Below are 14,922 nucleotides of genomic sequence, written 5' to 3' on the forward strand. Positions count from 1 at the left end.
CCTGGCAACTCATGACTAGAGCCTAGGGAGATTACTGACGCCATGAACAGGAGTGTCAAATTGTTAAGTCAGCAATAGGAGTCACTGTGTACTTACATCCCATGTGGGATCTGTCCTTAATGTGTTGTCTAATGTGCAGTGATGCTATAACTAGTACTGAAACAGTATTTTTACACTTTGTGTCTCTGGGTACAAACTGATGTGATCTTTACTAATTATATACTGAATTGATCTTCTGTATATAAAGAGAATTGGAAATGAAAAAAAATCTGGTGTTAAATTGGAAATGGCATAGAAAAATAATTAATTTTTTTAAAAAAAATTATGTAGGATCTCTGTCTTTAATGTGCTGTACACTCTTATTTAATGCTATAACTAGTACTCCAACAGTATTTTTTTCATTTCGTGTTGCTATATGGGGGCAAACTGTTGAAATCTTTACCTAATATATACTAAACTGATCTTCTGTATATAAAGAGAATTGAAAATGAATCTTGATGTGAATGCAAGGGGAGAGGGAGTGGGAAAGGGGAGGGTTGCAGGTGGGAGGGAAGTTATGGGAGGGGGGAAGCCATTATAACCCATAAGCTGTACTTTGGAAATTTGTATTCATTAAATAAATGTTAATAAATGAAAAAAAAAGAGAAAGAGAGAGAGAGAGGTCTTCCATCAGCTGGTTCACTCTCCAGATGGTCGCAATGGCTGGAGCTGCGCCAACCCGAAGCTAGGAGCCAGGAGCTTCTTCCAGGTCTCCCACGCGGGTGCAGGGGCCCAAGGGCTTGGCCATCTTCTACTGCTTTCCCAGGGCACAGCAGAGAGCTGGATGGGAAGTGAAGCAGCCGGGTCTTGAACCAGCGCCCATATGAGATGCTGGCGCTTAAGGCCAGGGCGTTAACCTGCTGTGCCACAGCACCAGACCCCTGATATATTTGTTTGAAAAGTAGGTTGTTTTAGAGTAAATGAGAAGGATGGGAGGAACATGGGACCAACATCGTGATCTATTTTTCTTTTAAGAATCAGGGCATTTTTATAGCTTGAGGGTAAACTAATACAAGGATATATTGAAGTAATTATTTTCCCCAAAGTTGTGGTGTCTATACATGAGGCTGCTGTTTACTAACAGTGCAGAGCTGAACTATGTTCACTGAGAAAAGTCACAAATAGAGGCTGCTGTGTTGATTGAATAATGTGCAAGATTGTAAAGGATAATTGATTTCATCTAATGACAATGAGATTGCAGAAGAAAATCTAAAATATGATAAACGAAGAATCTCTGGATTATTTACAAACTGTCCCCAAATTTATTCATTTGTACTTGATAAATGAGGGATTTATACTTGCAATTGGGAGTTCTTTATACTTTTATGTCAAACAGATTTCATATTGCAGGTAGATAGTGTGAGATGTAGTGGTCAGTGTGGAGAAGTTTTTCTTAAGATGAGGTACGGGTGGACTATGTGGCAGAAGAAGAATGGCTCAATTGCTAGCCCCCTGAGCATCCATACTTTATAAACCTCTGGAGATCTTGAGTGCCTTTTTATGTAAATTTTACAGGGCAAGAAGTTTATCTATTTATTCACCACTGTATTTTAAGACCTAAACAGGGCTTGGTAGTGCTTAGTGATGGATAAAAATCTATTTAAATTTTGGTTTCAAGTTCAAAAGTTGTTGAAGAAGTGAAAGAATTAAACAGAATTATGTTGTTTATTATCACAATTATTTAAATTACCTTGTAAACAAAGACATAGTAGAAATATGCAAGTAGTGATTCTGGATACATAGAAAAAAGTAGAGCAGAAGATTATAAAATGAAATGGATGAAAATTTTTGAGAAATATATAACTTTGGATTGTAGCAAAGTTATCAAGCTTCAGAGTCCTATAATTTATGAAAACTAGCAGAATTGTCAGTGATATTGGAACCACAGTCCCATAGAATACTGAACCTATCATAAGGCTTTCTTTCATTATTCATGTCTTTCATTTAGGAATGACTCCTGGGGGAAAATTCAAAGTCCCAGTCAGCATGCTGTATTTCCTGGAAAAAGTGGAGACCCACAACCCACAAGAACTAAGTTTCCTTTTCTTTGGTCTTACATTGTACTCCTTCAGGTTCCATAAGTCGGTTACAGTTTCTGAAGTCCCAGGGTCCTGTGGATGATCCGCCTCAGCGCAGCCTTCACTTCACTATTCCTTAAGCTGTAGATGATAGGGTTCAACATGGGAGTCACTACCGTGTAGGAGAGTGACAGTAGCTTCTTGTTCTCAGGAGAGGTGTTAGAGCGTGGGCGGAAGTATGTGAGGATGGCAGTGCTGTAGAAGAGGGAGACGACCAGGAGGTGGGAGGAGCAAGTGGAGAAGGCTTTGCGCTTCCCTTCAGCAGAGGGCATTCTGAAGATGGTGGAGAGGATGCGAACATAGGACCCCAGGATCAGCAAGAAAGGGAAGAGGATGAATAAAACGGTGGCCGTGAGGGCCTCTAGTTCAAACAGAGAGGTGTCAGCACAGACCAGTGCAATGACAGGAGGGCTGTCACAGAAGAAGTGGTTTACCTTGTTGGGGCCACAAAAAGGGAAACTGAAAATCCATGTGGTTTGCACAGTGGCCACTGGAAACCCTGAGAACCAAGAGGCAGCTGCCAGCTGGGCACAGGACTTGCGGCCCATGATGACTGGGTAGCGCAAGGGGTCACAGATGGCTACGAAGCGGTCATATGCCATGGTGGCCAGGAGGCAGCACTCAGCAGCCCCAAAGAAGAAGAAGAAATACATCTGGGTGGCACAGCCAAGGAAGGAGATGGTTGTGTCTTGGATGATCAGGGTCCCCAGCATTTTGGGCACAATGACCAAGTTGAAGCCTATCTCCAGAAACGACAAGTTTCTGAGGAAGAAGTACATAGGACTTTGTAGGGCAGAGTCAACTGTGGTGACCAGGATGATGAGGACATTGCCCATCAGGGTGACCAGGTAAATGATCAAGAAGAGCAGAAACAGTAAAGCCTGTAGCTCAGCGGACAGGGCTGAGAAGCTCACTAGGACAAACTCACTGACAGTTGTCCAGTTTCCCCACATGATTATTCTGCCTGGAATTTCTTTGAGCATTCAAACTCTAAGCAGGTAGAAGTCTCCATATTTACTCTTCTTAAGGGAACTCCCTTTGGTCTCATTCTCTGCCTTTCTTGTGATAGTTATTGAAGATCAAACATGCGTCCTCTCTAAAATGAAAAAAAAAAAAAAGAAACTTTACTGTAGGATTTACAAGTTTTTTTGGAATAATTTCATTTTGTTTTCATGAGAGTCACTATATGTATCTATACATGTTCTGACTTTTCTGTACAGAAGATGCCCAAAGCCACAGCTTCAATTTTCTGTTCTTACCCTATGTCTCAATAGTCAGTGTTGCTACATCAGGCAGTCCAAATGTTTCTAAAGAGCGAGGTCTCGACACCTAATGAACGGTGCAATAAGGCAGGTATCAATCTGCAAAATGGAAGGGTGAGAAGGAGAAAATCAGGGAGAGTGAATCAACAACTTCCAATTAAGTCCAGAAGAGGAGACTGAACATGTGTTAGGTCTCAAGAAGCACATACTTGGGAAGATTTCATTCTACATTCAGAAAATTTCAGTCTAAAGAGAAAGACACAATACAGAAACTGTGGTTTATCTTTATCCCAAGGCTAAATATTCTTCATGTGGCTGTATGTTATCAGACAAAAGGAAACAGTCTCAGGGTAGTGCCAGAACCACAGAGAGAATCCAGATGTTTTAAACGTAACCTGTCTCATCAGTTTCTCTTGGTTGACTTGTTTCTTGACTCCCAAGAAATATGAAGATCATATTTAACATGTTAATTAAGTTCAACTCAAAGACGTGGAAATTAGGATTAAGATAGAACTCCATGACAAAGTAACAGAAGATATCATCATTACATCAAGAACTAAGCTTCAAAATTGGGACCCTGAACTTCTTTCTGGTGACTATGAACTGAAACAAAGAGAGATGGCTAAAGCCTTTGGCATGTTGTCTGGTACATAAATGCTCAAGAAATCCTAACCGTTATAATTATTATGGTATAATATTACCTTCCAAAATTTTTTCTTATCTAACCCATTACCAAGATATACTGTAACTCTAATTATTCAATCCCTAGTACAAAGGAATAATTGATTCAATAAATGTCTTGTGTGTCAGGTACTGTTCTAGATACTGAAGATGATACATCAGTAAATAAATAAAAATATTTTTCCTCAAAGAACTCATCCTCTCATGGGGAAGACAGCTTACAAGCAAATTGTGTTCGTAAAATACATAGTCCAGTAGATAGAAATAAGAGCAAGGAGAAGAATAAAGTAGCAGAGAAGGAGATAGGCATCTGGGATGGGGCAGTGTCAAGCAGAGCTTTACTGAGAAGACGTTAATCGTTTCCCGTCCTGAGCAGCAGTGAGAGGTGAAGTCAGGAAGTTGAAGGAAGGAAAAAAAAAAACAGGGAAGTGCTTTAACATTTTTTGCAGGCTAATTCCTTTTTTAAACATGTTTATTTTTAAAAATTTATATAAAGGTAAAAGTCTCATGTATCTCATATATACAGTTTTAAGAACATAAAATATACTTCTACCCTACCCTCCCTTGCTCCCACTCTCCCTCCTCCTTCCTTCACTATTTTTCTTTTTAATTTTTGCAATGGCATGCTTTTAATTTACTTTATAATCACAAGCTTAACCCTTCATTGAATAAAGAATTCAATAAGTAGTAAGTAGAAAACCACACTGTTCCTCAGGAGGTGACAAGGGCTTGAACAATAATTAAATCTCAAAGTGTCAATTTCACTCCACTACATAAAAACTCAATCGCAGCATCACTTGTTCTATGAAAACTTCCTTGATACCTCATGCATTTTCATGGTAAAAATTAACATAATTCCTACAAATTATTTTTATGTTTGTTTTCCTCATATTATCTTTTTTTAATTTTCATAAACAACCTGAAGATAAAAATGCTATTTTTAGGCAGATTTTATAATCAAAGAGTTTGAGGTACAGAGAGGTTGAGTAATTTTTTCAATGGTAGGCAGTCAGCATGGTTTCAAGATATTCCTGTTGAGCGGAGTCTGACTCCAAGTCATGAGTTTAATCATCAGAGAACACATTCACTCATTCTTGCAGAATGGGAGTAGGTCTAAGTCCACAGATAAAGACAAGCTGGCATAGCATGGTATTAAGAGAAAAGCAAGACAGTTTCCAAAGATGAGCAGGAAGTTTTTATACATATCAGAAACTCTGGGAAGTGGAATGCCACGTTTGCAGTCATTATTTTGGAATAATTATTAATTTATGTTTTTTGCTCATACCATAGTTGGTGTGCTCCTCAAGAGTAGGAGCTGTGTTATTCAGGTTTTTATCCAAATTCTAGAGTGGTGGATGCTCAGGAAATTGTTTCTGATTGGATTATTGGATGATGAAGAAAATATGAATAACCAGGAAAACACCCATCTTGATAAAAGTTAGGTATGGTAACCGTCATTCATAAGCAATTTAGACACATACAGAAAAGAATATCACCTAGCCTCAGACAACATGAATTTAAAGAGGAGTAAGAGAAATAACCCGAACCTGATATTTGTATCCATCCCACGTTAGTAAATGGTAGCACCCGAAAGTACGAGCTGGAATATAATCATCGTTTAATCCACCCCCTCAGTGGGTTATGTGTGATCAGACTGATCCAAGCTACCTTCTCCATCTCTACCATCACTGCCTTTACTTTCTGGCTTTGGTTTTCTCTGGGCGGGGCAGGAGAACAGTTTGAACCCACTTCCAGTTCAATTTCTTTTCTTCTTGGGTTTTATGTGATCTGACAGCAACCCTGTATCAGTCACATAACAGGTTACCAGGGCAGTAGGGAGGGAAAATCAAATAAATAACTTTTTAAAAAAGATTTTTTTATTTTGGTGCAAAATTTGAAATCCAGGCATAGTTCTTTTCACAATACACACTTTTCATGAACTTTTTGAAGACCCTTTTGTACTGTCATCTGGGAACATACCACTAACATGGCAACAAAGATCTCGTGAAAGAGTTTGTCAAATGCCTTAGTGAAATGCAATTGAATCCATATCAATGATTATTCTTTAATATGAGATCTAACATCGATTTCTTTGAAATGCCTATTTTTTACCACCCAAATCTCTCTGCTAGATATAATTAATTACTCTTCCTCTGTGTTCATCATGGCATTTAAAATTATCCTTATGGTAACAATGGTTTTACATTGTTCTCTCCTGTAGACCAAAGCAAGTTATATTCATCACTGCATACATATTATATTGCCTAGTGCCCATACATTAATATTTATGAATTACCATTTAACATTTATTTTAATGACAGTTAATTAGACTAATATACTACTATTTATAATAAAAAGTCAATGAAATTATTTTTCATAAAATTGTCAGCAAATCCACGGTGGATTAAAGTTACCAGATGGAAACAAATGTGGAATTACAAAATAGTAGACAACTTTGAATTCTGGTCATTATTATTATTGATAAAATTATAATGTATAGTATTGTCACTAGTTATCATATACTTATTATCGCTTTTTAGCTGTGAAGCACTGAGCTCCTGAAGTATCTTTTTATGGTTTTCTCGACTGCAAAATGGTAGTGGTAATAAAAGCCCTAACTACCTGACAGGGTGGTTATCAGTGAAATGAGATAATATATCAACAAACACTGAGTGTTCTATGTGTACAGTAATCCCTATATGTATATATATATATATATATATATATATATATATATAAAATCATTGCTTTCTGTCCTTCCTCAGTTTCCTAATTTGACAAGTCCAGTAAAACTCCATATTCTTTACATGAGACACCTAATCTTTTTTCTTGTGCTTCAGAAGAGAAATGTCTCGAAGACACAGGTTTGTTAGTGAGCCATCATTCTCCTTACAAGAGATTTCACATCTGCACTCCACCTGTCACCCTTTACTCACCTCCTACAAGTGACACTGCGTGTTTAAATTCCAGAAAAGCCTTGGTCTCTATCAGTCACTCTGGAAAGTATTTCTAATGAGTAACTCCAAGGGAGTCCTAAATTACGGCTTTTCCTGTGCAAGCCATTGCAGAGACTTCCCAAGCAGCATCTGTGTCAGTCATTCTCAAGACACTCTTGGCTGTGCTCTTCTCAGTCCACATTGCTGGCCAACTGTGGATTGTGCCTCTGGCACATTCTCCATCAAGCTTTGTTCCAGATCTCACAGATAAATCCTGGGCTGAGGCTTGGTCAGTCCCTGTAAAGAAACTCTGAGCTGTGTAGCCTTTGTCACCCCAGAGAAGCTCTGGGCTGGGCCTGTGTCAATCACTCTTGAGGATTCCAGCCTGGGTCTCAGGACTATTCCATTCCCTGATGTTTACTGCAGGGAAGAGATTCCCCCAATGCTTCCTTTTCTTCAGATAAAGTAATGGATTCCGAGAGGTATGAGGTTTGAGGAATACCTAGGGGGACAAAGATTCATGAAGATTTTGAAGTCCTAAAATTGGATGAAGGACTTGATGGCACCTGAAACTTTTCTTACATTTGTGAGGCTAACAAGAGCAAGGGGACAGAACACAGTGATCTATCTATCCTCCAAAGTGCAGGCCCAGGAGATAATAAAGAAGAGTGCATTCTTTTTTTTTTTTTAGGTTTGCCTTCATTGTGATTCTCATTGGGTTCATTCTCAGGAGTGATTCTAAACTGGACTCTGGAGAAGTTATCAGGCATGGGGAAGAGAATCTATTAATAATGATCTAAACCAAGTGAAGAATGTTAACAAAAACCCTGAGCAGTTAGTTTGATGGTTGTGGAGGTTATTAACCTGACGCTATGATGAGGAGATGAATGTCAAGCAGTCTGAAATCTTAAACCTTTTGGAATAGAAATTGATGTTGCATGAGTAAGAAGAAGCTAATGCTTTAGGATAAAATCTGCCCAAGATGATAAGAGATTCATAAAGATGAATCTTTATGCAAAGATTCTCATGGGCATCTGAACAATCCTCATGGTGCTTTTGAAACAAATGTTTTATCGCATGTTTCTTTACCAAAAGCAATAACTGTATATGGCTTGTTATTGTTTGCTTGGTATCTGGTATGGTGCCTGTACGTTAATAACTGAATTTTCCCATGAGGTATTTAACATATTAACCATGTGTCGCAGTCTTACCTACTAACTTGGCATTTTCTATATTGATTGATGAGGATGACACATTCATATTGTTCTTTGTTGTATAGAAATGTTACATGGATAACAGTATTTCTAAGACAGATGTGATTCTATGGATGAAAAACAACAGCTATGTTGGGGACTACAACGTGGCTGGAATTCTGCTGAAGGCACACCTGGCCAGATTGCAAAGGTGATGGATGAAGTTATGTTGACAATGGCAAAAATCATTTGACATGTATGCTGAAGCAGCTAAGGAAATGCTGTGGTCTCCAGTTAATAGCAAGTGGGACATTTGCCCAGTTAATAATTAGTATCCCTCAAGTTTCCCCCATATTGTATTGTTTTCTTAATCCTAGCTTCTAAGCAAATGCGTCTTTCTTGTAAACACCAAACCTTCCCATTGTTTCCTGATTTTCTATGTTTAAACTCCTTCATCGTGAAATCCTGTTTTCACAAAACTGCACATTTTTTATAATTAATCGATCACATCACCATTGATTATGAATTCTTGGAGTAACCAGACATCTGGGCCTCTGCCTCTGCCTCCACCTTTGTCAGTGGACAGAGTATCCCCTGGTGTCCTCACATTAAAATCTCTAATCTGAGTCTGCTTCCTTAATCTAGGCAATGTCGTTCCTCTGTGATCCTCTGTCCAGTTAACCTGACACCTGGTCATGCTGACTGCAGTACAGCTACTATTCCCCATGGTGACTGTTTTCTTTGTCTAGTATTTACTTTAAATTCAAGGACCCTCCATGATTCTTTGGAATTACAGTTAGAGGTAATGTGAGAATAAGTATGACTACCAGATTTCTCTGTCATGCTTCCTCTCCCTCTCTCAAATTCACCCTTTACCATATGGAGGAAGAACACTTCTATTGGAAGCTCTAATGGACAATGAACTTTAAATATTTTCTTCTTTTACATATTTTATCACTCAGTCAACAAATATTTATTGGCTGCCAAATCTATGCTAGACACTAGAGATTCTGTGGCAAATTTAACAGACATTGCTCTTGGCCTCGAGGAACACTTCCTCGTGGAACAGGAAGACAAACATTAAAGAACCACATAAAAATGTGAAATTATTGTTGTGATGAACATGTAACTAGAAAAAATTATGTAGCTGGAAAAATACTGCCACCATGTCTTCTTTTCCTGTACATAAATATGAACATGTGATACTTGGATAATAATTTGATGAAGATGTTAATGGAAGCAACCTCAAGGCTTCAGCAATATTTTAGGATGGCTAGGATCGAAGATTTTAGAGGCAACTTAATAATCTATAGCTCTTTTCTCAGTTCTAGCAATCCCAAAACAGATAATATCAAAGTGGGTGGTAAAGAAAAAGAACTATCACTGTTCACTGTAATAGTGTATGGTTTTGAGTCCATTGTGAAAAGTCAAGATGTCTTGAAAACGATGATTTAATAAGAAAATAGTTTTCTACTTATGTGTCAGTGATATTATTCTTGATAATGTAATCTATATTTTTGGGAGATGAATTCAAATATTTGTGCTTAGTTGAGATTACACGTGGAATAATCTGGAAAAAATAGACATGTCAGCAACTTGCTCTGAGTTGATATTGATCATAGAGAGGTCATCACACATGTTCTACTTTTAGAGATTTCCCTACGCTCATTTTTTAATTCTGAAAGGACTGTAGTGGCCACTGTTAGAATTATTCTTCAATCCTTTTGGATAAACATAGTGTGCCATCTCTACAAAATAGAGTACTGTGAAGTTATAGCAAGAATGAGAACTCATTTTGTGGTTAAGGAAACCCTATGTTGGAATCAACCGTGCTGATGCTATACCCTTCCTCAGCTTCTGCAAGCTCTACTTTTTCAATTTCATCAAAGTAATAAACATATCTATCACCTCTAAAAGTGTGTGTGTGTGAGAGAGAGAGAGAGACAAAGAGAGAGAGAGAGAGAGAGAGAGAGAGAGAGAGAGAATGAGAACGTGACAAGAATGCTCAGGACAACTTTTACTCAGGACAACTTTCCATTATGAAAGCTTGTATCTGAGGTCTTGTGAAGCGTTTCCTGGGACCTCTCTAGAAGACAGAATGACCTGGCATTTCTTTTCTCCTTCCTCACCACCCCATACTTTCCAGTAATCAGCAGATGTCTGAGGCAGAAGTAAACAACCTTACTTCCTGTGACCTGACACAGAACAAACACACTGAGGATTAGTTTATGCTCTGGGGTTCCCTGATGTGTCAGGCTGAGACTGGGATTTCACCTGAAATTGCACTTTTGCTTAGCTCTCCATTCCTAATCTACTTTCATTAATTAGTTAATGGGTTCTCCTTGGTAAGTCAATCTCAGTTGCATCCTTGGCTCCACATTTGATTCCTGGAGAACCTGGCCTGGGATGAAAACCTGCAGTCCTGAGGAAAGATCAATTCCAGCATGTTGGCAGAAGATATTCTTAGAAGGTGGAAGGGAATGCATAACAGAGATACTAATGTAAAAGCTTTAGGCTTGAACTTCTGTAGAAAAAAAAAAATCATGTCTTTAACACTTCTTGTATGGGTCTTCCACAGACTTTATTAGAACACCTGTGTTCTACCACAGGAATTGGTCTTAGTTCAGAATCAGTCCTCCTCTCTTGAGCAGTGCATTTTCCCACATGTAATGCACTATCAAATTCTATAAAATTTTCCTTCTAAAATTACTTAGAATCTTGGCTTATATCGCTCTACTCCATGTCATCACTTCCCAGTTGCACTATGCATTTATCTATTAATCTTTCATATACTACTGAAAAATTGGAGAATTATTTCACTATATGTAACGTGAAAGTCTTTCTTGGGCAAGGCAAACCATGACAGAAAAAGTGATAACCATTAACATTTAGGTAAATGTCCCTATGCTCAGGCATCAGGAAGCACTGTGAAAAAATTTAATAACAATATAAAAAGCATGCCTGTACCTAAGGCTCTTTCCTAAGATTTTGGTACACCTTATTTTGTGCAGGTTTTGAACCAAAGCATATAGCATTGAATCTCATGACCAACAAAAGTCTTCCCATTATCTTACTAATATGACAGAATATATACAGTCCAAAATGTATGTGAAACAGGGATGTAATATCTGGAAATACTTTATCATAGAGGTATTGATATATCAACTGAATTTACAACAAAAAGAATAAAAGTATAGAATGGACAACTGGAGGAGATATTGTAGGTGATAGTAACAGGTCTAAAATACTTCTGTGTTCTTTCTTTTCTACTGAGCTTTCAAAAAGCCATTTACCATTGGGTTTCATCCCAATGGAGATGTAAAAAGCGGTAAAGAGGAATTTCAAATATGAGACTGTTTGTTCTCTATTCAATAAAGTGTAGTCTTACCTCTTACTGCATAGGGGGACATGGTGTCTGAAGGCTAGAACCTTGTGGAAGGTCCTGCCAAGGGCATTCTTCACCTCATTATTTCTCAGGCTGTAGATGATAGGATTCAACATTGGAGTCACAACAGTGTAGGACAATGATAGAAGCTTCTTGCTCTCAGGAGAATTATTTGACTTAGGCCGGAAATAAGTAATGCTTAAAGACACATAGAAAAGGGAGACAACAAGGAGGTGGGAGGAACAGGTAGAGAAGGCTTTACGCTTGCCCCTAGCTGATGGAATCTTGAGGATGGCAGCAGTGATGCGAGTGTAGGAACACAAGATCAGCAAGCAGGGGATCATGACAACCAGAATGGTTCCCACGATGGCATAGACCTCAAACAGTGCTGTGTCTGCACACACCAGCCTTAGCACAGGTGGGCTGTCACAGAAGAAGTGATTCACTTTATTGGTGCCACAGAATGGAAAGCTGAAAAGCCATGTAGTCTGCACAGTAGCTACAGGAAAGCCTGGAAACCAGGAGGCAGCAGCCAGTTTGGCACGTGTCCTTTCATTCATGATGACTGGGTAGTGTAAGGGACTGCAGATGGCTACATAGCGGTCATATGCCATGGTGGCCAGGAGGAAGCATTCAGCCACCCCAAAGAAGAAGGAGAAATACATCTGAGTGGCACAGCCAAGGAAGGAGATGGTTGTATCCTGGGCAAGCAGGGTCCCCAGCATCTTGGGCACAATGACTAGGTTGAAGCCAATCTCTAAGAAGGACAAGTTCCTGAGAAAGAAGTACATGGGACTGTGCAGCATGGGATCTGCCAGTGTAACCAGAATGATGAGGCTGTTTCCCGTTAGGGTGACCAGGTAGATGATTAGAAGTGTTAAGAAGAGCAATGATTGAATTTCAGTGGATAGGGAAGAGAAGCTCATGAGGATAAACTGACTTACTCTTGTCCAGTTTCCAGCAGCCATATATTAGGCATAAATTGCCAATATGTTTTTAAAGAGAGGTCTTGATTGAAATAATCAAATGCTGGTTTTCATACTTCTTCTTAGTGTCAGGAAGGGTAGCAAGATCAGAATCTCACTTAGAAGAAGGGCTTGTGCTGTCAATAAATAGACACAAAGAAAAATGCCTAGAGATTAAGCAATGAGATGGGAATGGGCCAGTGTCTTTAAGGGTTGAAACTTCCCCATCTGCACATTTTCCTATATAAGGGTACCTTCAAAAAGTCTTGCAGTTGCAACTAGTGCTTACCCTAAATATTACAATGCCAATAATGAAGTCTGCTTCTCACAATGGAGTATCTAGGTTCAATTCCTGACTTCTGTTTTTGACTCCAGCTTCCTGTTAATGCAGACCCTGGTAGGAAGTGCTGTTGGGTCAACTAATTGGGTTGCATATCCAGTTCCAGGCTTTGGTCCCTGGCATTTTGGGCATTTGGGGAATGAATTAGTAGATGAGAGTTCTTTCTTCCTCTTTCTCTTATCTTTCTTCCTCTCAAATAAATAAATAGTATCTTAAAGTTTGTGGGAAACAGAACTAAAAGAAAAGTTTCTTTGGTGACAAAAATGTTTGAATTCCATGTGTAGAAGAATCTTCAAAAATTTCATGGAAAGACATATGATAAAGATAAGTACAGGTTAATTTAATTTTTTTCCCAACAAAGTAAACTTATCTTTTAATTCCAGTTTTCCAGGAAATTTTGAAGTTCCTTCCTACTGAAAGATGTACAAAGTCAGAATCATGAGTCTTTCAATGTGCTACCAAAAGACACATTTCAGAAGGCAGTGATATTCCTAAAAATCGTAGACCTTTGAGAAACATGCTCGATGTTCATAATCTCCTTACAGAAGACATAAATATGACTTTATATAAACTTTAGAAACATAGTTATTATGTAGAATGAGGTTACAGTAATTTCCCATTCTTTATGTATTTTTCTTTCCTGACTAGAACTTGGGAGGCGAGGTGTTAGGATGTATTAATACAGTTTACATGTACAGGTTTGTATCCTCTTATACCTCTATTTTGTAGATGAGGAAATTGATCTCAGGGAAGTTAAGGTACAACAATTACAGCTGTTTGCAGTAATTATCGATGATTCTTTTTATTTCTGTGGAATCCATTGTGACATCTCCTTTTTCATCTCAGATTTATTAATTTGGGTATTCTCTATTTTTTGTTAGTTGGGCCATTGGCATATCAGTTTTATTTTTTTCAAAAAAGAAGCTCTTGATTTCATTGATCTTTTGTATTTTTTGTTTCAATTTTGTTTATTTTTTCTCTAATTATTTCTTTTCTCCTAATTTTAGGTTTTGTTTTTCTATGTCTTGGATGCATTGATAGCTTATTTGTTTGATGCATTTCCAATTTATTGACGTAGACACCAATTGCTATAAATTTCCCTCTTAATATTGCTTTTGCTATATCCTATAAGTTTTGATATATTGTACTGTCATTGTCATTCATTTCCAGAAATTTTTTGAATTCTCTTTTGATTTTTCCTAATGGCTTAATTTTCATTCAGGAGCATATTGTTCAGTCTCCATGTGTTTCCATATTTTTTTTTGACAGGCTGAGTGGATAGTGAGAGAGAGAGAGAGACAGAGGGAAAGGTCTTCCTTTTTGCCGTTGGTTCACCCTCCAATGGCTGCTGCGGCCGGTGCATCTCGCTGATCCGAAGCCAGGAGCCAGGTACTTCTCCTGGTCTCCCATGGGGTGCAGGGCCCAAGGACTTGGGCCATCCTCCACTGCCTTTCTGGGCCATAGCAGAGAGCTGGCCTGAAAGAGGGGCAACCAAGATAGAATCCGGCGCCCCGACTGGGACTAGAACCCAGTGTGCTGGTGCCGCAAGGTGGAGGATTAACCTGTTAAGCCACGGCGCCGGCCGTGTTTCCATATTTTTAAGAGATTCCTGAGTTGTTAATTTCTAGTTACATTCCATTGTGGTCAGAAAAAAATGCATAGTATGACTTCAATTTTTTGAGTTTGCTGAGACTTGCTTTATGGACTAGCATATGGTCTATGCTAGAGAAAGTTCCATGCACGATGAAAAGAATGCGTATTCTGCAACTGTGGGATGAAAGGATTTGTCGATATCAGTTAGGACCACTTGGTCTACAGTGTATATTAACTTTGTTGTTTCTTCAATGATTTTCTATCTAGTTGATCTTTCCATTGGTGAAGGTGGGGTGTTGAAATCCCCTACTACTATTGTATTGGAGTCTATGTTTCCCTTTAGATCCATTAACTATGTCTCTTCATTCTCTCCTAACCTGTAGGGTTTCTTTTTCCTTTTCCTAAAGATTTATTTATAATTATTTGAAAGGCAGATTTACAGAAATGTAG

The 14,922-nt window shown here is 38.5% G+C and overlaps 2 protein-coding genes across 2 annotated transcripts; both read right to left on the minus strand.

The window, feature by feature from the left end:
- Positions 1 to 2,125: 2,125 nt before the first annotated feature.
- On the minus strand, positions 2,126 to 3,070 carry LOC133764465 (olfactory receptor 10A4). Its single transcript, XM_062198144.1, has one exon. The coding sequence runs from the start codon at positions 3,068 to 3,070 to the stop codon at positions 2,126 to 2,128; it is 945 nt and encodes a 314-aa protein (XP_062054128.1).
- An 8,503-nt stretch (positions 3,071 to 11,573) lies between these two features.
- LOC133763763 (olfactory receptor 10A5-like) lies at positions 11,574 to 12,542 on the minus strand. The gene has a single exon (XM_062197513.1). The coding sequence runs from the start codon at positions 12,540 to 12,542 to the stop codon at positions 11,574 to 11,576; it is 969 nt and encodes a 322-aa protein (XP_062053497.1).
- Positions 12,543 to 14,922: the final 2,380 nt, after the last annotated feature.

The sequence above is a fragment of the Lepus europaeus genome, chromosome 7 (assembly GCF_033115175.1).
Source record: "Lepus europaeus isolate LE1 chromosome 7, mLepTim1.pri, whole genome shotgun sequence".
In the NCBI taxonomy this organism is placed as follows: Eukaryota; Metazoa; Chordata; class Mammalia; order Lagomorpha; family Leporidae; genus Lepus; species Lepus europaeus.

What these genes read in the sequence shown, in the direction of transcription:
- LOC133764465 (XM_062198144.1), bottom strand. Translation starts at nt 3,070, where the DNA reads ATGTGGGGAAACTGGACAACTGTCAGTGAGTTTGTCCTAGTGAGCTTC.
- LOC133763763 (XM_062197513.1), bottom strand. Translation starts at nt 12,542, where the DNA reads ATGGCTGCTGGAAACTGGACAAGAGTAAGTCAGTTTATCCTCATGAGC.